General features: G+C 41.3%; 1 protein-coding gene across 2 annotated transcripts in view; it reads left to right on the top strand.

Annotated features, from left to right (window-relative positions):
- The window catches only part of LOC109312752, a 48164-nt gene that overhangs the window by 9189 nt on the left and 11689 nt on the right, over positions 1-27286 (top strand). For both annotated transcript variants that reach the window (XM_019539005.1, XM_019539003.1), the window contains exons 2-5: positions 14575-15575; positions 23154-23205; positions 23304-23406; positions 25744-25907. In XM_019539005.1, the coding sequence (XP_019394550.1) occupies positions 14608-15575; positions 23154-23205; positions 23304-23406; positions 25744-25907 (1287 nt within the window). In that variant the 5' untranslated portion in view covers positions 14575-14607. The remainder of the gene's footprint in view (positions 1-14574; positions 15576-23153; positions 23206-23303; positions 23407-25743; positions 25908-27286) is intronic.

Below are 27286 nucleotides of genomic sequence, written 5' to 3'. Positions count from 1 at the left end.
TGCCCATGCAGTTCCTTTTTTATTTATTTTAAAATTATTATTACTTTACATTTTGGACACTTGAACTGCATATGGACTTAGTTATACTAATCTTCAAATTTTTAAGGAAAAGTTTACATACAAAAATCACGAAGATTTAGTCCTGGCATTCTAGGGGTATATATTTTTATGGACCTACGTAACTGATCCAGTTGACCTTGTTTATTGCAACTTGATACACCAATTAAAAGCTGTATTTTTCCTGGTTACTGAGCAGTTCAAACAGTCTGACCAAGTTTCCTAGTGTTTAACTGGAGGGGATTTAGCTGTTCAATTTTTAAGTAAATGAAAACCAGATTGACCCTCTTGAAAGTTCCTACTTTGCCCTCATCAATTTCCACCAGCCATATCATTTACTGTTAATGTTTTTTCTATGGTGTGTTGTGTACATTTTGTTAATTAGAACTTGCTCTGGTAGAAAAAGACCTGTGCTGACCTATAAAACTCTGAAGCGAGTGATCATGAAATCTTGAACTCTTCGTTATGCTGCTTTAATTTTATTTATTGTGTTCCCAACTTTCATGATGATTTGCCTGAGGAAATGCACAAAATGCTGCCTTTGTTTATCTTTCTAAAGCATTTTTTTTGAATGAAGCACTTCCTGCAGAAAGCATGAAAAACAGGATAGCAGCTTTGCGTGGATGTAAGATTTTACTGTCATTTTGTGGCCATATTTCAGGTTCTCTCTAAAGCAATAGTTCTCAACCATTTTAGACTTGAGGCACCCCTCAAAAAATGCCAGCTCAGTTTTCACTAATTTTTTGACGACAGAAAAATAATAGATCAATTCTTCTGTTGCAGAGAACTCAGAAAGACCACAAGGCAGAAAACACTATGAACACAATTCAAAATTTCTAGGTTTATTTTATGAACCATGTTGTACGCTGTACCTACCCCATAGCACTCTTGAAATTATCTCAAGGCACGCAGGGTACCACAATACCCTGGTTCAGAATCACAGCTCTAAAGAAAGTCATATGCGGTTTAGCAGCTCTTGAACCTAATGGTTCAAGTCTGGTTCACGTCCAGTCACACAAGAATTAGCTTTCCCAAGGACCAGCCATACGTCTGACTTAAAAAAAATCTACGTGAAAAAGCTAGTTTGTTTGTATAAATTATGAGCAGCCACCACAAATGCTGGAGCTGACTGGCATGTGGTATGCATTTTGTTTGACTGCTATAAGCTTTCTACAGAGGTAAGAGAGCAACCAATGAGGAAAGATTACTCTTATGGCATGCCTCGCCTAAATTTTATTATATGACCCTGAAAGTTTCCATAGGGGAACATCAGTTTGTCTGAGTTATTAATACCAGTATTTCCATTTATGTCAACCTTGTTTGCTAGTTCATTTCTAACAGTCAGTTTCAAAACTCTCTGCTTAAAATGAGTTATGCCAACAATAACCAGAAAAGGGTAAGACATGCCAGGCCAGGGGTTCTTTACTTGAGGATTGCAGTACAGAAAAGGGGTGGGAGAGTTCATAACTACAGACATTCTACTTTTCTGCTACTACAGTATTTTTTTTATCTGTATTGAAGCACCTATTAGTGTTTTTAATTTAGCTGATGATAAATGTTTCTGGTACCAAAGTTGTATGCATAATTTCAGAGGTTGTTGAATAATTTTACACATATAACTGTTAGGAATTAACTCCTGATTATTCAGCCTAAACTTTTCCTCTCAGTTTCATACTTTCTTTAATTGTTGTGCTACCTCCTACTTGCAGGTGGGCATCAGAGCTAGGCCTTTTCTGGAAGAAAAACTGGACCTGATACAAGGAGGTCCAGTCTGAGAAAGATGAAAAACAGTTTAAAAGTAGTGTGTGTTAAGGGTGGCATCTAGACATATATTAATGTGCCAAAATTACCGTGCATTAAGTTTTAGTACTTGCATAACCGAGTACTAAATCAATGGACAGTAACTGGTGCTACTGCGCAGTAGCTCCGGCACACAGCTTTTCAGTAACACCAACTGAACCATAACCTAATTCTACTGCGCAGTAGCATATTAGCATGGGTTTTGCCTGATATGCTGCTGCACAGTAGAATTAGGCTATGGTACAGTTAGTATCTTCGATGCACCCAAGGGGTGGGAATTTCCCTTTTCTCTTGGTCCTTTTTCTTAGCCAGTTCTATCTAATTATCTCTTCAAATGTTCCTCCAGTCCCTGCTTACTACAATAATTCCTGTTGCTTTCTTTCTCTACTTTCTCCAGCTTCTTTTGGGAAAGAATTTGAGGCCCAGGACTGACATCAATTCCAGAGGTGGGTTTCATAAGTAGCTTTTTCTTGTTAGTTTCCCTCTTCTCTGGGCTCATGGCTTTTATATGGGGGGAAAAACTACTGATGTAGCTACTGTATTATAATGATGCTGTTAAAACTTTCTCTATGGATCCTATCGTTCTACATTATGATCATCTTTACAATCAGTGTAACTTAAATAGAGCAACCATTTGTCAGACTATACATGGTGCACAGATTAGTTCAGAGTCCCTTGTTATACAAAGAGTTTGCCTAAGTGGAGGAAGCTTTGGGAAGATGCAACACATTTACTGCAATAGATCAATGTTGGGCGCACATTAGAAGAACTAACCATAAAGCGTGGCTAAGCAACAACACCAGAGAAATGGGGGGAGCGCTTGTCTACTTCAGGATGATCAAGCAAAAGAAGAATAGTCCTTTATTTACTGTTTTGTTTTGTTTTTTTTAATTCTTGATCCTAGCTCTAAGATAGGACAATAAAATCTGCAGTAAAATTTAAATCAACTATATCTAGTTGCTTTGGTGGAGGACAGATAGTTTTGTCAGATGTTTGAGAGAGGCCTGTATGTTTGTTTCTTTAGGATCATCAAAATACCGTTAAATTTTGCAAGATTGTTTAACCTCCCTTTGATCAATGAAATTGTATGCAAATGTAATGGATAAAGGTCAGAGTAAACTAACAAGAGATGATAGACTGGGGGATGGAAAGAGTGGTGAGCCTTATTTTCAAAGCAATGAGAACCCATTTGGACCTGCAGGTATGCTCAAATTCTGAATCTGGGGCCCAAGAGGTCTCCAGTTGGGTAACCAAAACCTGTGGCTGATCCTAAAAATTTGACTCATGTACACAACTGTGCAGTAGTTTGGCACATCTGCCCTAAACCAAGGAAGGGCCTTGCTGCAAAACTGGTGGTTCCTTATCTGATCTTGCCCAAAGAACTGTTTTTTATTATTTCTGAGTATGGTCAGGTCATCTTTGTCATACTCCGTGAAAATACAAACCTTCAAGTTCCAGCATAGACACAGGCTGACTACACTCCTGTTACATAGTTGCTAATGATACTTTGGAACAGGGATTCCTAAAGTTTGGCCCCTGAAGAACCACTTCAAAGAGGACATCTACTGCCCGGGTCCAAATCAAAGGGGCTCACAGACTGCATTTGGCCCACAAGCTGCATTTTGGAAAGCTCAGCTCTGGAAAGCTGTGGTTGGGATTATACTTCAGAAACCTGTGGGTTACTGTTTAGAAAATAGTTTCTATTTGTATGTCTGGGACCAAGCATTTGTTTGGAACCAGAAAAAAAATTATATCTTTGAGACAAATGAGAAGTTGTTCTGTGAGAAGCCAGAGTGTCTTGTGACATCTGAAAGTTGTCCAAGTCCAAAAGATTGTTTTATGATTTTTTCCCCCTTATTTCTGCTTCCTTGCTCTTGGAAATAACTGTACATGTGGAGGATGGTGACTTCACGGTACAATTATGCAATTTGCTTGAGGCCAGGTATCAAAATACCACAGCTGTGAAATTTGGGATGTTGTAAAGAGGGTGAGGAAAGCTAGGGCCTCTAGACTGTAATGGGACTCTTGCTCTTATATTGCCAGTTCTACAGCTGCTTTGATGCAGGCTGGTTGCAGTAATGACCTCCATCTATTATTGCATATGTACAGTAAGTGTTGCTGCTTCCACCTCTGTGGCCAGTTTTGCAGACGTGCACTTTACATCAAGGATAGAAAAGCCAATGGGAGAAACAAAAACAACATTAACTGGCAAGGTCACCCTCATGTCCAGCTGTTCGTTCTTGACTGACCAGCTGCTGTTTTTTGGCAGATGTTCCTCAGAATTCTTCTTGCTCTTCCTTCTCTGAACACAGGTGGGAACACTTCTTTCTGTCCTCTGGATGAATATATTTTGAGCTATGTGTCCCTTCTCTCCATCATGCCCATCGGATGACAACTGACAAGAGTTGCTGAAAACAAAAATGTCGTAATTTTAATTCCTTTTCCAAGAAGCAAGGAGGATCTGTCTGCCCTTTGCTCAAATGTGAAACCTTGGTCCCCACAGATCCTACTTTAAATTCTTTAAATGACCTTGACTAGATTACAAGTAAATTACAGAGCAGCAGAATGAGGCAAATACCTGCCTGAGATTACAAGAGCTTTATACACGTGAGGTGAATTTCAGAATTCAGGTCCTTTGCTTTAAAGGTTGAGAACCACTGGTCTAGTAAGTAGAGACTCAAGGCCCTCCTCTGTGATTTTTCTGAATTTAGTAGCACCCCATTTCAAAAATTAAAAATAAAAATGGAAAAATAGTAGAGCAAACTTCCTGTTGCAGTCTCTCTCAGTTTTTTGCAACACGTCAGAATGTTTTTTGATGCTATGGATTCCTATTTAAAATATCTGGGTTTCTCTTGTGACTCATGTATGAAAGTGTTGCTAAGGGAACATCTACAGGTTGCCCTACAGCAGCATTGTTACTGCACTAGATGTGCAGCACATGGTTATTTTTAGCAGCTACTTTGCTGTAGTTGTGCACTATATAGTGTATTGCTATGGCGATGTAGCATCACGTGTAAACGCACTGTAACAGCACTAATATTGCATGGCACACAGAAACACCCTTAAAAGCATTTCATGGCACCCCTGGTAAGAATCACTGCACTAGATGCTCCTCTCTCTCTCCTCTCCCATAATCTTTTTTGTTCTTTGTCTTCTGTGGCAACAGGCTTTTGTCATCTTCCCATTCTTGGGAACCTAACCAGCATTTTAATTATCTGAAAATCACTTGTAAATCAGAAAAATGAAGTAGAAGACTTGGTAATATACATGAAAAAAAGCCTAGCAAAGCTGTCTGGTGCGTGCCAAGAAGGAGTATGAGGAGAGTTGGGCCCTTTCCTGGAAATGGGATTTGCAGAGTAGAAATGTCAGATCTATAATAACTTTCATGTGGTGGAGCTGCTGTTACTTTCTGAACAAATAAGAGCATCTGTTCAAAAATGCAGTTTTGTTTCTGCTCGCATTCAGTGGATTGTGTCTGCTCAAAGGAATTTTGCCCATTTCTGACAACTCATGTCAGCAATGGATGCAGTTGAACCACTGCTCGTGGAAAGGGCTTACTTTTAATCTGATCTACACTTATAGTTATGTCTAGACCTGTTTCAAAAACCTGTGAGTGAATCCTGTTCGGCACCAGTTTACGGGAATTTATTAATATAGCGGGAAAGAAGAAAACTCTGTCTGGTCCTTCTCAAATGTTCTATGCAGCACTGTGCAAGACCTAGTCCAAAGGCAATCCAAATACTTCCTAGGCCCCCTCTACACACTACATGTATCATCCAACTACTGGGTTAATTGTGCAGTTTAGATTGGCTATATGTGTAAATTAACTTCCGTGCCTTAAAGAGCCAACCAGCTATAAAATTATTGCTAGAGAATGTGTAATAAGTTTTATAGCTGGTTTCTAGCCACTCTCAGTCCCCGCAGCCATGGGGTGCTGACACAGCTGTGGGAGCTTGTTATGTACTGGGGCGGGGGGCATGGTCACCATCCTAGGCTCCCCCTGTGTGGACAGTAAGGTGTGATAATATCTGGTGCTGGATTCCACAATCGTGTGGCATGGCAGGAGATGCAAATGTGTGGATCACGCATCAGATCCTATCATGTCTTCACTTGAATGTCTAGAGGGGCTCCTAGCTGAAGACTTGAAACAGAGCAAAACATCATCCTTTGTTGATTGACAGGACTGGGAGCTATAAGTAGGAATCTACTCAATTTGCAATTTTTGAGGAAACTGCAAAAAAGATGGTTTCCACAATCACCATGAATTTTGTGCAGAATCACCACAAGAAAAAAAAGCTTACTGAAAATAAAATTCTGGCTCCCCAGTGGGAGCCAGCAGGTGCTGCAGCCTTGGTTTATGGCCCATGGGGTGACGGTGGGGGGCAAGCCTCTGGCACAAAGGGGTGCAGCCAAGATAGTGGCCACCCCCTCCTCCGTCTGGCACTGATTGTCCAAGAGGCCTGCCTTTTGTGCACCCCTGCCCTGTCTGCCAATTGGTGGTGAGGGGTGGAGCCAATCAGTGGCAAGGGGGAGAACTGCTGGTGTCCCTCGGGCAGTCAGCAGTGAGGGGAGGGCCCTGCCATGAAAAGACCGCACTGAGCATTGTGAGTGGCCGGTGATATTTACTTCTCCATGTGCTTTATGTAGATCCTTAGTTATAAGACTAACATCTGTGACGGGGATTTACTTGTATATAGCCTGTCTCCTCTTATTTAGTTTGCAAAGGTTTTTGCATTTAACATCTCCCTGACTCAAAGGTTGATGGTCTTGGACAGGTTAGACTGACACTGCAGAGTTTGAACGCAACATTGTTTTTTTGTAAGTTCCTATGGACTGGGTCCTCTTCATCTGGAATGCACTCAGGGCAGTATGGTTCCCAATACCAATTGGCTCACAGTTCGTTCATTCTTTCATTCTTTTTTTCTTCTTTCTTTCATTCTTTCCTTCTCTCCCCCCTTCCCCTCCCCATCGTGACATGTAATTTTCTCTATTGGTTAATAGAGAAAGCTTCTGTTTGTGCGTAGTTGATGCTAGCAGGATCATCACAGATTTCCTCAGTGATGAGTCTTACCAATGTTGGTAAAACAACTTGAAGTTGTTTTCTCAGAGATCTGCATTTGGGTGTAGCTTCAGAAACACTCCTTTTTGGGGGAAGGCAGGGGGTCTCCAGTTGACAAACCCAGATTCCTGAAATGAGGATTTAATTAAAATAGAAAAATGATAACAAAAAGTTGCTGACTCTCCAGCTGTACTCTGATTATAAAGAGAACTTGAACTTCTCCATACATGTAGGTTCCATCTTAAGAAAAGACACAGAAGATGAAGGTGGTGGGAGGAGAAGGCAAGACATCCTAGGGACTCTGATGCACCACAGTATGATCAAAACATGATCTGGGATTTTATGTATCCTGAATGTCCATTGTGACAGGCAGCTCTGTGATTGTAATGAGTCTCTCTCTTTCAACTCGTTTTAGCACAGCACTTCATTTTAAAAAATGAAGTCTCAGCTGGAGAAGACAGAATTCATATCATATTGCATAAGGCAATAGAGCAAAGTGCTGAGGGTGGTTTGAAAATGGTTTTGAGGGCTTACGGGAAGTTTCATTACAGTCTTGAGACTTCTACGTAGCATCTCAAACTGAGGCTTTAATATCCAATCAACTTCTTTTTGTTAATGTATGCCAATCTAATAAGGGAAAATGTAAATCTGTACAAAAGACACTGACTCTGTACAGTGCTCATTCCTGAATCCCCTGATTAACTTTAACTTAATTGCAAACAGAAGACTCCCATTAACTTCAGTGATCTCTGGATCAACTGGTTTGTGACATGAGTGCCCTAAAAGAAATCTTGCAGTCTTTATTTAACTGAATGAACCAGATGATGTCCTTTGCACCCAGAATAGATATTCCTCAAAAGATTCTGTTTTGATAAACACCTGACTTAATATTTCTCTAGTGTGGAAATGCTACAAAAATAAACCTTATGGTCCACAGATAAACCTCCAATTTCTGGTGGCTTTTCAGTTAATGCCAGCCCCATCAACAAGTGAAGATACACATGCACTGGTGGAGAAGTGTGTATGTATGTAATATACATCTGTTTTGGTTTATAAGGCAACAGTGAGATGATCATGATCATCTTTGTGTGGATGTGAACTTCAGTATGTGTTTCTCTAGTTTTTTCTATGGTTAAGTATACTCTGATTCTTGGAGATGTATCAAGCGCATTGATATTTCTTGGGTAACCTAAATTATAAAAGAAAACAAAAAGTAGGTTTGCTTTGGAGGTTGTCACTCCATATGAGCAGAAACATGAGCTGTCAGCTCTCTCTTTCTTTTCTCCTTAAAATAAATGCACTTAAAATCCCACCTTTAAGACTGGGAGGAGTCTGACCTATGCAGATGCTGCTGTTTGTAATTGGCAGTACCTCAGATGGGAACCCATGTTGGCCCATTTCTTTTGAAATTGTTCTCAAAATATGATGCTTGCTAAAATGTGCTTATGTGTTCCTGGGTAGGGCCTTGTCTAAGTTTGTATCTTTTCTAATAAGTTGAATTCCCCTTTTGAGATTATATCTTAAAAGCAACTGTGCATATGCACATAGCTGTCTTAGCAGCTACATAGCATGGTTTCCTGACATTCCCTCTGCCCCCAGAATAACCTCGTGCCAGAAGCATTTCTCGTGGGGAGGGAAGGTTCAGGCTGTCTTACTCCTCTGCCCTGCCTCCTTTTGGTTGACCCAGCTGGTCAGCCAAAGGTTGGTAGTACCTTCTGAGGACAAATTGTTAAAGAACCCGGTCTTTGGCAAAGTGAAACCTGTTGATTCATGTGCAGGTTTTTGTACAGACATTCTGTAGAAATTGTAAGTAGGAGGTTGATGATGGCAGTTATCCAGGTACTTTGCAAAAATTCTATCTATGTGGTTCCCATTAATGTCAATGGGAGTAGCTCAGGTAAAATCTCACCTGGTGCCTGGGTATGAAAGTGTTAATAACTTTGAACTGCCTGGGACAAGGAATATATGAAACATACTTTGTGAGTTAGGGATGAGTGACCAGGCACAAACCATTTGGACCTTTTGCTTTATTCTGCTCAACTGTTATATGGTCATTCAGAACTTGAAAATGAAAAATGTTGCATTCTATCTGTTGTAATACATTGCTCTAGAAACAGTTTCTGTTTGTTAATCATGGTTTTAAAAAATATCTAGATAGGTTCTTACAGCTGTTTATTCTGAGCCTTGATCTGAAATGTGAATATAAGGATTTGACCCTTGATTGATAAAAGTTACAAAAATCACTGTCAAAATGATCAGGTTCTAATATTTCTTCTAGAGATTGGTCAGCATTCTAGATCGAATTTTGCTTTCCTGAGTCCTGGCTGCCAAAGGTATTTGCCACTGACTAATCATTGGGCCAGTTTTAGGAACTGAATTGGATGTGATTTGATTTGAACGTGGGGGAGGAGGGGGAGAGAGGCCAGGCCACTATACTTTCCCTTTGACGTAAATCATCCAGTATATTGTAACTATATCAGCAAGAACTACTTGAAGTAATACAAACTGATATGAAACTGTCTAGTGAACTTGCTGTCTTTTGGCAAAATAGAGGTTTTATTTCTATTTTAATATAAGGGGCTTTCTGGGGTATACACACTACAGGTTTTAATCCTCATTATATTAAATAGGTTTATAAAATTTTAAACTTGTTTATTTTGGAGCATCGCATCAGTGTTTGCACACACTAGGTTTTCAAACAAATTAAGCCTGGTCCCTGGCTGGCAGCGTAAGAGAGCGGAATGGTCCAGTGCAGCCCCTCTGGCCTAGGGTCCCTCACCTCGTGCCCATGCCCTGCCATACAGCTGTGGAAGCAGAGAGCTGGCTAACTGCACAAGAAAAAAAAGTGGAAGCAATTGGAAAGCAATTTGAAGGGGTGAACTACAAAAAAGTTGCAGCACCATCTGGTGGACAAAGGGCTCATTACACATCTTTGAGCGCCTTTGTGGTTGCATGCAATGAATCCATGGATGCAACACTTAATTCCAGGCAATCCAAACTAAACCACATTCAAGAAGTTTTACCTTAATGCAAAAACTGATCCTGTAAAACTTGCGTGTCTTGCACAAGTGAGGAACAAAGTTGATTGCCATACAAATAAATGCAGAATCTCTGAGAGTATGGCATACCAAATATTTCTGTTGGAGCTTTACAGTCAGCTCTTATACTGGTTACATTTCCTTATAAGGCAAACTCTTCCATCCCCTTGTCTCCTTAGCACTGTTAGGATGGGAGTATCCTCAGGTGGGAGTACCCTCAAGTGGTATGGCACTACTATACTTGGTCTTAAAGTTTATTCTTAGCCATGAGTGTCCCGTTCAGTCTTTGAAGAAACTTTGCACTAAAAATAGAGAGTATAATCCTTTTGTATAGGTAGAGAAAAATGCTTAAGAACTTGTTCTTTGCTGTAATCTGTTCAACTAAAGGCCATTCTCAATTTGGAGAAATTCCCTGGCAGTGGTGACATGTAAGGGGTGCACCCCCTGAAAGCACTGATGCACCACCTGACTGGCTGTGCTCCCCACTTAGGCGATGGGCTGGGGGGACACAGATGCCCCCCCTGTGAGCGCTGTTCAGGGAGTGGAAGTGCCAGATGTAGGCCACGACTGCTTCTCGGAGCAGTGTGGAGCTGTTCCCAGGATGGGAAGCTTTGTCATGGAGGGGACACATTCCCCCCCGCTCCGCAGTTGGTGAGATGGCACCAGTTACCCTGACTAAGGTGGCACCAGTTGCCCATGTTTCCTGGAAACTGAGACTGCTTATCTGTCCACTCTCTCTACACCAGACCTACAACAGGGGTGGTCATGCCTGTGCTAGTTTATGGAGACAAAGTGCTCGATTCCATATGGCTGACTCTCTTGAATTTCCTTCTCCAGTGGGACACCTATCAGCAAGCATTTTAAATCAGTGATAGATTGGCAGAGAATGGCTGTGTAGTACCTCCAGGAAGTAGTTCTCAGTTTTGTTGATATTTTATCTTCATTTCCTACTACCACTTAAGCATTGATATACGAACAGATATTTTTTTTTCTCTGAGATATTTATTGTTGCTTTTACAATGTGCAGGAAACTATATATTCAGAAGGCAGAATAGCCTTTGGTCCAGCCAATGTTACTAGGCTAGCTCACTGGCTGTTGGATTTGTTCTACCATGTTCCATTTCCTACAGTGCACACAGCCTAGTCTCCTGTTGCATAGTCGACAAAGCCTTGCACATGCATTACTACTTAGTGCCTCAACCTCCCCCATCCTTGTGTTGCCAAAAGTAAGTAACCTGTTCCTGGCCAGGCCAGTTTAAAACGATGTGAAAGCATGATTTTAGTTTGTAAGAGTACAGATGTGTTTGCGAAGGGCTGGTATAATGATGAGGAAGGGACTAGACGCCATAACAGCCATCATGTTCCATCTTGCTCTTCCTGAGACTTGCTATTGCCATTACTTCATTATCTTAGTTCAAGAAGCAAGTAAAGAAGTTCTTGACCATAGCCAACTGGAAGCTAGCAATTTTGAAGCACAATTGTAGACCCCTAGTAAGAACAGGAGCATGTATTTGCAATTAACAACCTGTGACACTGGTCGTCTTGTAACTGTGTTTGGTGATGGATATTATGAGGCATGGTCCCACATCGTCTCTTCAGTGAAAGAAAGATCTTCTGAACCCCAGAAAGAAGCCATCCACAATCCCCTACTGCCTTCCCTTTTCATCCTGTCTAGTGGAATTTTTCTTCTGCCTGAATTAGGCCACTTAGTTCCTTGTGCTGGTGGGATAAGCAGTTGTGACACTTACTGTACCACAATGAGAATGAAAACCTTTTTGATGTCTCCTTTATAAAATTCCTCAAGAGAACTTTCCCAGTAGTCTGTCCACCTTGCTGTGAAATACAAAAGACAGGCCTAGCCCATAATTGATGTCATTGTGCTGGCATATTTCCCCCTCCCCAAAGCTCCTATAATTTGGGAAAACTAAAAAAGTGTCATTCTTGATATAAGTGCGTCTCTCTGTTAAAAGCCTGCAAGTATAGAACTTGCAGCTAAGGTTGGATATCTGTGTCTAAAGAAGTGAAATTCAGCCTTTTATAATGAATCCATTAAATGGTGTCTAAGTCATTCCATCTGTGGATTATAAATTCATCAGTGCTCTGTTGTCTTCAGGAACCTTTACCTCCTCATCTGTCTTGTTTGCTTTTTTTTTGTCCCCTCCCTGCCCCCCCCCCGAGCACAGTCTTGAACCTATAGCCTGAGAATCTGAATAATAAATGATTTGTACACTATGTACATTTCAAAAGTATGGCTGCAAAGGTCATGTCATTGTTGCAGTTTGCCTCCGTTTGCTCTGTGTGAGAAGGACTTTTACCTGTTTGTACTCATTGAGGTATTGAAGCTGACTGGTACTTGTCATCAGATTCCCAAAACAACCAAAAATGGGTTAACCTACAGAAGACGCATTATAGACAAAACGAAAGCAAAAATGAAGTATCTAGGTTTTAAAAATGGATTTGCTATCCAGAACTCTTGATAGTACTGGATACGAGTCCTGGATTCATTGAACTGATGCAGTGCATGGTGCCCCATAACTTCCTGCTACTTAGGGTAGGGAATCAGCTGTCAGTATTGAACTCTTTGTATCCTGCTTGTCACAAGTTGGGAAAAGAGGTAGAATGTGCTCCTAGCTAAGTTAAGAACTCAAAGTAAACTCCTAGTGAATTGAGGTCAGTTTTGATGTAAATTAGCAAACCAAGTTAATAAGGACTAGACTTCACCAGTTTAACTTGCATGCAAACTTCCTTGTCTTCACTAGGATTTTTTCTCATTACCATCTCAAATGTAGACAGTGAAGATGAGGCCTTTTTGGGGGCAGGAGGGCAGGTATAACTATGTGAGTATGAAATACAATAGGTAGCTATTGTATTGGACATGGATGTGTGAGTTCAGTTTCTATAGTTACACTAATTATTTGAGACTTGATGCTGTAGCCCAACCCAGGTCCTTTTTAAATGCCAGTAGCCCTATAAATTATTTTTTAAGCATAAAAATAGATTTAAATTAATGACATTTTTAAAAATCTGGCATTGGAAACTTTTACATTCTATCATTAAACCATTTCTATTTCTATCGTTAGTTTTGTCCCCTTCTCACCATCCCCCACTTTTTCCCCTCTCCCTCCTCCCCCACATCCTGAAATCCCTTTGACAATGGAAAGCACCTGCTGAAAACCAGGACTCTTACTCATGTCCTGGAGAGCTAGCCTAGCCTTTTTTAAAAGGTGTTTGGTGTTGCAAAATGATTTCTTTTTCCTTTTCATTTCAATATGAGCCAAGGGGTGGGGAAAATAAAAATCTGGAGTATTTTGACCTTAGTGGCATTGTATAGACTCTGTTGGCTTTCTCTGTTATTCTGCCAAGCTCCTTTTGTGTTTAAACAGATATCAGACCAAGCTAAGTAATCATAATTTTTAATAAAAAACATTCTTTTTCCATCCAATTAATGTTGGTGAACATATGGCTCCTAGATAAGGTCCTATGACAACTATTTATGACTTCCTTACTGTCAAAAAACGTTGCCCAAGGCATGGATGAAATTTACTTTCCCCAAATATATGGAGGAATCTCTCAGTAACAGAGGCCCCTCTCCTGATTGATGCCAAGGAAGTATTTTTGCCATTTGTGATTTCTGTCTTTAAAGAGGAAAGAAAGAACTAATAGTGGATCCAGATTTGGGATTTGGCTTGTAGTGATGCCAACAAAGCTTTCTGAAGGGTGGAAATCGACCTCCTGGGTTTCATCTTCAACACGTGGTAATATCTGTAAGTTAACTTGAAACTATGTGTTTACAATCTGTAATATGTTAAAATGGATTTCTGTGGGCTGTTGCAGATCCAAAACACCACACAGCTTTATGTATATACTGTGTGTATCTTGAAAATAAGGTGTCTTTTTTTTCTTTTATTTTCTCCTGCTCCTTAGAAAAGGATCTTCTAAATTTTACATTCTTACCTTGTGCGAAAGAGAAGGCCTTGAAGTGTTTCAGCTTTTCTCTGTCTTTTAGATTTTTGTCTTGCAACAAGCAGCACAGAAGGGCATGGCTAACTACATGTTGAGCAAGGCAGCATGCAGCTAAAAGTCTGCAAAAAGGTCATCAATAGTCTCCCTACATCAACTTGCTAAAAGGAGGCAGTGTCACAATAATGAAAATAACAGATGGAAATTGCTTGGCCCCATTTTGGGAAGATTGGCACACCATATACACTTCCATGGTATCCAAGAATTGTTATGTACTAGATGTTAGTGCTTGAAACAGAGAAGGTTGAAAGTTGGCTTTTTAAAAGCTTAATTAATTTATTATGGATGTCCTCTACATAGAGATAATTGTGCGGTCAGGTTTAGGTCTCTTAGACCTACCATGAGTATCAGGTCCTTAATTTGTCACCATTGGACATCTGTTAAATGTACAAATATAAAAAGTGCTATTTTGGATCAGATGCATGGTCCAGTGAACCCAGTATCCTGTCTCCAACTGTGGCAAGTAGTAGGTGCTTTTAGAGTACGGGTGTTAAACTCCCTTGGCTCGTCCAGTAGTAGGCTGAGAAGTAGCATTAAGGGTTGAATATACCTTCTGTCTCTCTCTCCTTTGTGTAACTTCAATTTGTTCATTTTTTTCAGGTATATTATTCTTGTGGCGCAGTGTTGGAATCCATGGAAAGAGGTCTGATTTTATCCCCCGGTTTTCCAAACAACTACTACCCAGGGACGCATTGCGTATGGCAGTTTTTCATTCCTGTGCAAACTCATCTTATCCTGGAAATTTTTGATTTTGATATATTTGCGAGCTCAAGTGAAACTCCTGAGCCCTGGGATGGCTTTACACCTCCTCCTACAAGAAGAAATAAGGAAATGCCTTCCAGTGAAGAAAGCTTGGATTTTCCCACCTCTTTTTCTACCACAAAATCCTTTCTTCAGACCTGGATGGCAAGGGTGACTCACAGTCTTAACAGCCCAGGACCTCAGTCAAAATTCCTTGATGGCCTCCACAATGAATTCCCAGGAACCACCTTAAAAAAAAATGAAGCCAAACAAGCATCTGAAGAAAAACAGTTGAAACAGATGGAAGAACCCAAAGAAATAGTCAGGACTCAGCCAGGTGGACTGTCATTCACTGTAGCTGGCAGTGCGGCAATGCCAAGGCAAGATATCAGTGGCTTGGAAATGAACAAAGATTTGAAAGGGAAAATACTGCTTGCTCACCTCACTGCAAGAGAGAGAGACCAGGTCATTGGAGAAAGCCAGACTCTTTCCACAACAGCTCTGCCAACAGAAAGCTTTTCCCCACAGCAGCCTGCAATAGATGTATGTCCCCATGATGTCTTGTATGTTTCTGACCTCATCACATTTTCCTCTCGCTTTTGTGGGACAAATTCACCTTTAAACAAGACCATGGTCTTTGGTTCTTCTCTGGAGATGGTGGAGGTTATTATGGAGCTGATCACCACCACAGACCGTGGACGGGGTTTTGCAATGCTCTTTGAATACAAGAACATCACTAAATCTAGCAGTGTAGATGCTGGGAGGCAAGCAGGAAAGGAAAGCACGACGATGCTGACAGTAGTAATGGGAATTAGCATTTTTGCACTCATTCTTTTATCCACCCTCTGCATAACTTGCAGGTAAGATTTTAATATATTTACTTATTCTGAGTTTTTCAAACTGACCCTGCTATGAAATCAAGCTGTACTTGATGTCATGACAATGACCCCAATTGTGAAGGTTTTGCTTTGTATTAATTCAAAACCAAATGTGGATAGACTGATTTTCCACCAGGATAAAATCTGGCTAAATTTCTGATGATCATATACTGTTAATGCTAGGAGTGTCTGTCTCCCTAATAAATTCTTCAGTATTATACATATTTGGGGTTTGAAATCTATTAGCGGTTATACACTGACAGTATTGAAGCTTGAAGTTTAGTGCAACTTACCAACACAGAGCTGAAGACCAGACTTTCTCTGGGCACCTTGGGCCCAAAAGCTTGTCCAGCATCTCTCTCTACCATTGGTTCAACAAAAGTTACTGCCAAAAAAATGCTTGCTTCTCATAGAGCTGGCAAAAGCATACTTCACCAGTAGATTTAATTTCCCTATATTTCTTCTTTCCTTTGCTTAGATTAGTGGTTCTAAAGGTGGGGGGCACTAATCACTGGGGGCATATGGCAAACTTCTAGAGACCATACAGTAATAATAAATAGGAAAGAAGAATAATGGTGAGGAGAAATTTATAAATGGGGAAAAAGAGAATAAGTGGAAAAGAAGGAGAAAAGCTCTGCAACATCTCCTGGACAGTTGGGGAAGATGCACTGTGAATGATTGAAGTGACATAGTGTTGTTTTATTATCAATAACACACAATCTATAGGACTTCAGAGTCGCATGATAAACTTCATAATAACTTTTTCAGAGTTGCTTTTTAAGAACTGTTGTTGCAGGTTAACAGTGGTGTGCTTCGAGAGGTGTGGTTAGGGACAGTGACCAGATGATACCTGAAAGGATATCGAAGTCAGGGCACCTATACACGTGCCAAATGTTTTCTCTGATGTGTGCTAATTAATCAAGCCTGCTGGAGCATGTTAATTAACGCACTCTAGCAGCCTCTGTGTCATGTCTGTTCAGCATCCCCATGCTTCAAAATGGCAGTGGGGGCACTTGAACTAAAGCCCGCCGTTTTGAAGTGTAGGACACTGAATACATGTGACACTGAGGGCACTTTAATTAGAGTGACTCTCAGAGCTGCTCTAATTAAAGCGCACCACCCACCCACCCCGGAGCACATGTATAGATGCCCACCTGACCTTATATCACTCCACTTGTCCTACTGCTTCTTTGGTCAACATTTTAGCTGAAATCTGGTTTTCTTCACACAGTGTTGTTGCGGTTTTTTGCTGGAAAAATATTATTCCAGCTCCTGTCACTGTGTAGAGATCTGTAGTAGCACAACTGCTGGGAACAGCATCCATTCTTCCAGGGCAGGATCTGACTGTCTTAATCATGACACTGTCCCCACTGTAAGAGATGAATCTGGGGACCTAGAGATTACAGCTTCCTCTACTGCGTGTGCCTGACTTTTTTTATCAGACCAAGTCTGTTCTAAGCACTAAATGAAGCAAGGGAAAAGAACCATGCAACCGCTAAGTCATTCGAGTTTGTATCGGAATGCATAGGTACAAGAAGGTTGCACGGAGGTTGCAAAGGTAAACTAAGTTCAGACTTCTCCTCAGTTTAGTGTTTAGTGTAGTGTCTTATCTGTAATACACATCAACGTAGCAGTATTTTAAAGAGCTCTTAATATTTTAAGGTGTTGTGTTTAACTTTTCATTTTGTCTTATCAGAGTGGGGTCCCTAGACATCCCAAGTAGACATAAAACATAGTCCATCACTGCACTATATGTAAAGGGATGTAGACACAGTGGGTATGAACAAACATAGTCTCTCTTTGCTGTTCATAGAAGTTGCTGCCTTCAGGATCTCACTGTAATTTTGTTTATAACTGAAACCTTGCATAACTTTAAGAGTTTGATTTGCATGTTATACCTAATCTCTTTTTTTTACCCTTTCTTTAAGGATCCTGCTAAATACTGTAATTTAGACCACAAATATTTGCCAGCCCTAAACTGGAAACATCTGCTAGAAATATCTTCCAGATTTTAAATATTTGATTTTTAAACTCTTGCCAATCTTAAAGAAAGAAAGAGAAGCTGCCATAGTAATGGTTGGAGCCAGATTCTGGGCCAGATTCTGATACACTTTCTCGGGTTGTGTAGTCTCTTTCTCCTTAAATTATCTCATTCAGTTTGTGGAACTCATCATGGAGCACGGTAAAGGTCAACCCAATAAGTGAGGGGGTTTTCGCTTCCAACTTGTCAAAAAACACTCTGAGTCCACTTTGAAAGGCATCCTTACTTTGACATTCATCTTTCTGCAAATAAGAGGCAATATTTTGGCTTTGGAAAGGAGACTGTTTTCAAAATAATGAATTAGTTTGGTCATAATATATGGAATGAGGGTTTTTTGTTTTTTAACTTTTATACAGATCTCCCAAGAACAAAGGCTATTGTGAATATATATATAACTATGATTAGGATTGCAGAAATTTTTTTCCCTGATTAGCTAGCTTGGCTCCTGGCTTTTTGCATTGCTGTGCTTTCAAGGATACAGTTATTTAGTTATGTAATATGCATATTTATACTCTTTGTTTGCTTGCTATTTTTCTATTCCAGTGGACTGTACTCATGTGCAAACCTGCCTGTCTTTCCAGAGGCTGGTTATTTGGTGTACATATACTGATTTATTGACAAACTTTTTGTATGGATGGTGAAATTTCTGCTTAGCCAGTTTCCATAATGTTGGCAGAGGCTACACTATTTTTCTTTCTCACGGTTTTATCTGTACAAGTCAGTGATCTGGCCACTGCTGCTCAACTATTTTGGCTTTTGTTGTGCAGCTTGGCCTAAAGTTTACAATACCTAGTAATTATGGACATTTCAAAAGCACATTTCAGAATGGATGGAAAAAAGCCTGACCACCAAGCGTTTCTGATTTGCATGTGGCCCAAATAGAGATTTGCGCTGAGGTGTTCACATTTGGTTTTGCTTGCAAAAAATGTTAAAAGTAGTCAAATCTGCAAAAGGGGGAGACTAGGAACAAAGAGAAGGTCTGAGATGTCAGGTAAGGTCCACATCTGATCTTGGCCCAATAGCAAGGGGGTGGGAAGGTAGGTTTGAAATTCAGGGTTTGGTTGTGTCCATTAGAGCAGTGTTTCTCAACTCATGGGTCACAACCCAAAAGTGGGTTACAAGAATATATGAAAGGGTTGCGAACAAACTTTAAAAAATGGATACTCCTTTTAAAGGAGAAAAATGTGGGAAAACATGGCTTTTCTCTTGCAGGCTGGCAGAGTTCCAGCCTGTGAGGGGCTGCTTGGGGCCCCCCCTGCCCCACACATGGGTGGGAGGGGGGGCTGTGGCCTGGGGGTGGAGGGCAGCAAGTCAGGAATGAGGGGCATTGGGTTGGGGCTGGGCACTGATGTTTACAAATGGATCCTGCTACAAAAAATGCTGAGAAGTAGGAGCCATAACACATGGGTACACATTGGAGAGATTTCAAGTTCCTTTGCTGAAGTTGGCTTTGGAGTAGCATCAAGCATGGGGAAGTTCTAAATTAAAGATGAAGCAGATGCCCTTTTTGGGTGAAATCTTGGAATGGCAGCTCAGTCTGAATTTAGGTCCAGTGGAACCAGTTGTCTCAGTTGAATTCTCCTCCTTAGAACTTTTCTTGAACATAGCTCCTTGAGGACCAGCTTGTATGTAGAAACACATATTTAAATGGAAAGAATCCCACAAAGAGGCACACAGTCTGAAATGGGACCAGCATCCAGGGAATGACAACACTGTGCCTAGGATGTCCCTTTGTAGAGGAAATACCACTAGAAGATGCTAACAATAATCTCCTAGCTCTTTTGGTCTTCTGAATTGTTCTTCCACCTCCCTCTTTTGTTTTTTACCCCGCCTCTGCCTGTTCCTCTAGCAGCAGAGCAAGTTGGAGTTTAGATGCACATTCCCCACGTTTAGCTGCCACTGTTTCTCAGCTAAAAGTAGCTGCTTCTGCCTTGCCAAGCCCATCTGTGCCATTTCTACCCCTGGCACCTAGTATCATTCTAATGAACAGTCATCAGCAATGTCAGACTGCTCAGACTCATTTCATTCAGCCAGAGCAAAGCTCTCTGGGGAAACTCCAAGTTTCTGCCACACTGTTGCTTTTGTTTGCTGTTTGGGGAGGGAATGAAAGCTTCAGTTGTTAGTTGGCCAGTAATTCTAATTACTTTTGGCCAAGAGGCCTGGCTTGACTACTTGGAGTTTTTTTCATTTTCTTTCCCAAGCCCCCTAGAACAAGAGACATGTCCACCTTATTTAGTTTAAATCTTGCCTGATGCAATGAGACTTTTGCTCAATGGGTGCAACCCATGAGATGCAACTACATTTTATATCTCTACAGCCTGCCTAAAAGCTGTTTCTGAGCAGAACCTTTATGTTCACAGCTGTTTTATGTGGAGGTTCACCCCACCCCACCCCAGGTTGCTATAAAGGGTTTCTACTTTCGGTCTGACTTTTGCTTGTGGGTAGAAACAGCATGAGAATGGGTCACCTAATACAATTCCATAATAGTTATGAATAGTTGGGTTATAAAGCATTACTGGCCAGCCAGTTGCCAAGTACTTCTTCTTAGAACCATAACACTTCCCAGGGGAATCTCACGAACACTAGAGATCTCAGGGTCAAAAGCAGAATGGTTAACTGCCAGTCACTGCAGCTTTGTGCTGTGCGTGGTATCCAGGGTATGTTCTTCTTGATAGGCTTCAGTACCTTCCACCTCTGTTTATTTCTCCATGTGGAATTCTTGCCATTTAAATACACGTTTCAGCAGTCTTGTGCTGTACAGGGGAAGGCATTGGGACGGCTGAACTCAATGAGTGCACACCAGTCTTTTAACTGCTCTATCCATTGACAGACACTTTCAGTCCATAGGTCTTGCAAGCAGTATGTGAGCACATCTATCACTTCAAATTGTTTCTTTTCCTCCAGATAAGTTGTGTGCACGTAGCATGTGCTCATCACTGTAGTAAGAACTCTGATTCTATGCAGGTCTAATAAAACATGCCTTATGCTAAAAATTATAAGGTTGTCAAAAATTATTGTTCTGTGGCTGATGGGACATGTCCTATTAGTCTGGGAAAGAGGAAACTTGTTAGCAGCTGTTATAGCTTTTCTTCCCGGCTTTTAGTTGAACTGCAGTTTTTAGACAGGCCTCTGTCAGACCCTCCTATTCACTGTACATGTACTAGGGAATATATAAGACATTTACCATTTATTAAATTAATGTAATTAATGCATGCATTCTGTGGTGGTGTTTTTGTTGCATATATTTAGGGTGTTGTACAGTGGTGTATCAGGAGCATGTCACATCCTGAATGCAAGCTAGTGGCTTTCTCAGCTGTTTCATAGTGTGTGAAACAGCAGTCACAGTTCTGCTTTCCAGTGTCAAAATAAGAGATGAGCCTAACTCATCTGACTTCTGGCTTCTATTAATACTGGAACATAATCTGAAACTATTCTGAGGGGAGTGGTATATACTATGGTGCACAAGAATTGAAGGTGGGGATCTTCAGACAAACATTCCTTCTGTATGGTTTGTGCACTGTTTAAAGGGTAATCAGGATTTTTGCCTGATGAGGAATTGGCATCTCCAGGATTACTTCAAGGTTAGTGTTAGACCTGTCTGCAAGCATACGTCTGTGTTTGTCCCTGTTCCCTTCCCTTTGAGAATTCAAGATCCATCAGCAACTTCAAAGGAAAACTTCAATATTTTCCGTAAGAATTCAAACCTGGATTCTTCTGCGGAAAGGAGACTGAATCAGAGGGTGTCACTGGGGCCTCAGGAGCTGCAGTTGGGGATGGGATTGGCTTCGCCTATCCGTTGTACTCTAGTCTAGGTTTCTTTGCCAGACTCCCTCACCAGACTAAGCTGCCGTGAAGTACTGTAGTTTTCTGGAGCCACTGCAGTGCATCATGGGAGATGTCATGTGGCTAGGTAACTTCTCTCAAAGAGGACAATGGGGGCATGGGTCCTCCAGACTCCAATTTCTATTTCTTTAATTAAACTTTTGATTTCTGCCAAAATCTTGTTTTCTTCAGGCAAAAACAAGATACTTTTTTCTTCCAGAGGGGGGTGGGCGGGCGGGTGTGTGTGTGTGTGGTTTCCTTTGATACAAACCCAGAACTTCTTGTGGAACACCAGATGCTTTTTCCCCCCCACACAATCTTTGATGAAATCCCAGTCTTGTCAGAATTTTGTTTCTATTAAAACCAGCCAGCCAGCTTAAGTTAGCCTTAAATGGTCTCCATTCTCTTACTGGTATGAGAGAGAGATTTCAGTTATTTCCCTCTACTTAGAGCAAGAAATAGCTGTGGTGTTTGTTAATACGCTGTTATGGTAACTGTTAATGAATGGTGATCGCTGTGTTTGTGAAGCTTTGTGTGGCATTCGCTCTTTCTACCTGCATTTTGTGGCCATGTCATTGGAGGGAAGTGGGGCAGAATCTGACTACAGATAGGGACCTTTTTAAGTAGTGATTTGAATGTCTAAGGCCAAAGAATTCTTGCGAGTTGAGGGGGGAGTTGGCTGTAACACAAATTGTGCCTTAATTTTTCTGTACACCCTCCCTACTTCTGACTTCCAAAAAGTCTATTAATTCTTGCCCCAGCTTACTGTCACCGAAGAGAAGTACTTACTACTGGATGACTGAGAACCTCACGCGCTAAATTTTAATATATCAGAAAAAATGTATGTGGAGGAGGGGAAATGCTAAAAATATCATGGCACTAATTGGGACATGCGATTGTTTGCTGTTCAGTAGCACTGATCATCATCTCATGTTCAGTAGCACTGATCATCAGCTCTATATTGCAAGATTGTGGGCAGAGCCTTGGTGTTTGTTCCTAGATTGGTATAAATTGTCTGAGGTGGTATTGCTATACACCTAAATGATGCTTCTTTCTTTACAACACTTTGATCTCTGTCACTGGTGCCTGTTCTTCAAATTTTACTGATCCTGGTGGTTCTATAATGCCGGTTTTGGAACAAGATATTTTGGTGTGGATCTTAATAGGGGAATCTGATTTCACAGTTTTAGAGATTAGTGGCTGCTGTTTTTCTGTAGCATAATCTTTATTAAAAAATAACATCTGACACTTCTTGTCTTATGAAAACTAATCCAAAATACATTGTTCGTAATCATGAAATGTGTAGTATTAACGAGGTTACTGAATTATGTTCCAGCACAAGACTAAGGGAGAAACTAAAAGTCTGCTCTTTTGAGGAGAGTTTAATGGTACTTGAGATGATGCGTGGCTTCCACTTCTGGTTCTGCTGCAGACCCGTTGTAGTATCTTGGAAAGCCTAGTTAACTTCTTCTGCCCTGGTTGACTTCCTACTGAGATGCGTTTTCCCTTGTTGGCCTTGCTACAAGAAGGCTGGTAAAGTGCTTTGGACTCTCAGAAGTAGAAATGTAAGTGCATAGTCATTCAGTTGTGTTCTGTTTTTTTTTTTTTTTTTGTCCCCCATTAGAATGACCACGGACGAGAACTTTCCTCCTTTGGAATTTCTAACTCATTCTTGGGCTGTTTGCTCTCTTTCTCAGGCAGAAAATGTGTCCCAAAAGGAGCCCTGCCAATGTGCACAGTGACCAGGAGGTTAGTGTTAATTGTTTCAGTAATTTGTTTCTCTTTTGCACATTGGCTGTTATGTTGTTTATCTGAAGATGTTTACTGGGGCATGTTCTGAGTTGTAGAATGGGATCCAGAACTCTGCTGTTGATATCAATGAGCTCCAGCTTGTGGTGCCAAGTCGAGAGAATGAAAACAACAACCACTCTGTCAGCTGGGACCAAGTGGGTAAGCAGCACATGTTGGTTCAGCCTAGAGCCCGCTGTCTGGTAAGGGAATTCATTCTCCTTCCCAGGAGCTGCTTCTCCAGCTGTGTGCAAAGTGATGTGGATCTCATACAAGGCATCCCATACAAAAGGCTTTTACTGTGGGGTTATCTCTTACTGCCCTTTCCATTTGCGCTGGTAGAGCAATTCCCTTGCAAGCAACACTCAGCAGTGTCATTTCAGAACTCTGCTAATAAAACCTGTCCCTTCCAACAGCATAGCATTGATGCAAGATTAGCAGAGCAGATGTGTCCTTGGTTCATTCTGTCACAGACCTGGCAGCAAAAACACCTAGAAAATCTGGAGGTTTTTCTTCTATGCCTTCCTCATTTGAGGAGAATGGCTTTGTGGAATTTGTGTGTGTTGGATTACCTGGAGTAACCATATGTCCACAGCAAAACAAGAAGTACCATATTGGGTCAGACCAATGGTCCACTTTGCCCAGTATCCTGCCTCTGACAGCAGCAGGAGTGGTTGGTAGTGAGAGAGCACTGAACTGAGTAGATCTAGAGCAGGGGTGGGCATAATGTGGCCCACGAGCCAGTTGTGGCCTGCCAGGCCATTCTGTCTGGCCTGTGGGGCCCCTAATATTAATTTTCTAAAATTTTTAATCTGCCCTAGCTATGTGGCCCTCAATGCTTTGCCAAAACTCAGTAAGTGGCCCTCCACCCAAAATAATTGCCCACCCCGATCTAGAGTGATCTGTTCCCTATCCATTATCCTTCCTGATATCCAGCATTATTGGTATAGAGATGCCAGAGATCTCCAACCATTCTGTTCAACAGCTGTTAAACAGATCTATAATCTATTAATTTGTCTAGTTTCTTCTTCAGCCTGGCTATGCTATCTGCCTTTACCACCTCCTGTGGCAATGAATCCTACAAGTCAACTGTATGTTGCATAAAGAAAAAAAGTGTTTTTGCCTGTTAATTTTAAAGCTGTCTCCTAGTAATTTCAGCAAGTGCCCCCCTAGTTTTAGTATTTTGGGACTTGGTGAACAACAGTTCGCTGTTTACTTAGTCCACACCCTTCATGACTTTATAGACCTCTATCATATCCCCCCTCAGCCACTGCCTTTCCAAACAGAAGCGTCCTAGCCTTTTTAGTCTTTTTTGGTTTGGCATCAGTTGCATACCCATGATCATTTTGGTTGGCCTTCTCTGTACCTTTTCCAATTCTACTACATCCCTTTTTGAGATGTGGAGACCAGAACTGCACACAGTATTCAAGATGTGGGCACACCATGGATTTGTATAATGGCATGATGATGTTCTCCATTTTTTTTTTTTTTTTTTTCCTATTCCCTTCCAGGTACATTACCTTTCACTTATCAGCACTGAAGTTCATTTGCCATTTTTTTGCTCACTCACTTAGCTTGGTGAGATCTTTCTGCAGCTCCTTCCCATCAGACTTAACTGCATGGAATAATTTGGTATCATCTGCAAACTTGGAGATTTCACTGTGCACCCATTTCCAAGTCATTGAAGAAGATCCTAAACAAAATTGGGCCCAAATATGATGCTAATTAAGAGTAAGCTATTTACTGTAGTGCAGTCCAAATGAGGCCGTGAGAGGCTCAACTATTGACACTGTCTGTGGTTTGATGGATCCATTAAAGCCATGATCTATGAGTTGTACCCCTGTTCTTCTGGCTGGTAAAAGGCCGGGGGGTGGGTTGGTACTGGGCCTTGTGTTGGAGATCATCAATGTTTGTCTCAAAAATGTTGGCTAGAAAAGAGCTCAAGTCCGGCTTAAATCAACCCTGAGTTGACTGCATTACTCACTGTGACAGCTTCCAACTGTCCTTTTATGGGGAAAGGTCACTGAGAAGATTGTGATTGGACAGATCTGGCAGTCTGAGTCTTCAGAGCTCTTTGATCTTAACAAAAAAGATCATAAACTTTCATATGCAATGAGCACAATTTTGGAGGTTTTTTGGAGCTCATTTGAGATTGAGATTGCCTGAACCCCATGAACAGCACTAAGACTACATCTCTTATATCCACATACTGTATAGGTTCCAATCCAGAACTAAATATGGGAGTTTGGATATGATGTTAAGGTTTGGCCCAGCTCTGTTTGAATATGGGCTTTTGGATTTTAGTCCACTTTGGCTTCTCTCCAGATTTCAGCAGAATAGGGCAAGTTTAATGGTTCAGTGACAGGCTGACTTTTTGTGCAGATCTGTATAGCAACCAGGGGTTATTTTTTGCAGTTCTACCCGTGGTAGGTTGAAAAAAAGTGTTTAGGGTATTTGCTTAGACTAAGGATTTGAGAAATCTTTATCTTTTCCCCATAGTCACTTCATCTGGTGGCAGCACAGACCGCTCTCCTCAGCTGACTGACCCAGATGTGCCTTCTTCCACATCAGCAGTGACCACCGAAACTGGGAGTGATGAAGTATTTATTATTTCAGCTGGCCCTGGTCCCAGTGGGTTGAGTTTTACCACATACAGAATACAGGTACACCCATATGGGCAATGGGGTTGGGGATTTAACAACTTCTGCAGGTTGGGTCCAGCATTTCAGATCCACATCTCTACTTTCTCCCAGCATATCCTTTGAACACTGTACCTACCAGGTCCTTCAGGAACTCTCCTGTTTCTTATTACTTTTCAGCCCCTCCTTATTGTAGTGGCCAATGCTCTTGCTGGTTGAGGCTGATTTGGAGATTTCATGGTTGAATAACACAGTTCCTTAACCAGAGTGGCCACACCATGACATGTTCTGTGGTTGGTCTTCATAGCAAATCTGGCTGTTGTTGACTTGGAGAGCAAGTGAGACTGAATGGGATCAGAATACCAAAATGAATCTTTCATGTCAGGGGAGAGCAGTGCCAACAGGTTCTATGACATGCCCAGCGCGGCTAACTTAGGTGCTAACATTTCCTGAAGATAGAATTTGGCATGAAATAATTTCTAATGATTGGAAGAAGGAACTGGGATTTGGACTTCTCACATCCTGCATCTGGCTCTGCCATGGACTCCATGGAGGCAAGTTGCATGATCACTTGTTCAGTACTTCAGTTTCTCCATTTGCCAGGAATAATTATTCTGCATGGCTGTTTCTGAAGGTTATTAGATACCTGCCAATAAATTGGGCCTTTCCTGTGAGACTGGCAGGACTCTTTGGAGAATTAATTGTTTTTGTTTATAAAAACTAAAGCTGCATAGAGGCCTTTCTCGTCTGGCTGGTACTCTTATTAGTTCACTTTCTTGCAGGTCTTCCAGGTGTTTCTTTGGAAATGCAGGTGGTTGACAAGCAGTTGTGCTCACATTTGGCTCAAGCATGCAGGGTAGTGATTTAAGCATCAGTAGGTGTATCTACACGTGAAATTAAGATGAAGCAATGAGCTCCAGAGCTCTTCGAGTTGGAATAAACTGCTCCCAGGTGCAGTATTTACACATGCGCCTGGGACAACAGCAGTTTGAGCTGGGGTAGAACAGGCCTGGGCTGGCAGGGGGCATGGGGCGTCAACTATGGGCTTTGGGTGGTGGCGGTGGTGGGCATGAGGGTGTTGAACCTGCGGGGCTGGGTGGCAGCCAAGAATCTGGCCCCCCTGTCTGGTCACCATCTACATGTGTATTTCAGTGCAGTTAATTACTCTGCTATAAGATATTAGTACTGTCCCTGACAGCACTATCTGACAGCAGAGATAATTAGTTTCCTGGCACACATGTAGACGGTAACACTTTAATGTGGGGGTAATTAATCTACTCTGCAGTAAATTGCACATTTAGACGCACCCAGTTTAAATCACTTATGACCCAATACTTCAAATCTTTCCAGAGTCATCAGTTTGTTTTGTGCTAAGTGTAGAACAAGTGAAGGATCTTGGTAGC

Source organism: Crocodylus porosus, unplaced genomic scaffold (genome assembly GCF_001723895.1).
Source record: "Crocodylus porosus isolate Cpor-Errol unplaced genomic scaffold, CroPor_comp1, whole genome shotgun sequence".
Taxonomy (NCBI): domain Eukaryota; kingdom Metazoa; phylum Chordata; order Crocodylia; family Crocodylidae; genus Crocodylus; species Crocodylus porosus.
Note: the sequence above shows the minus strand (reverse complement) of the source record. Positions and strands in the feature narration are given on the sequence as shown.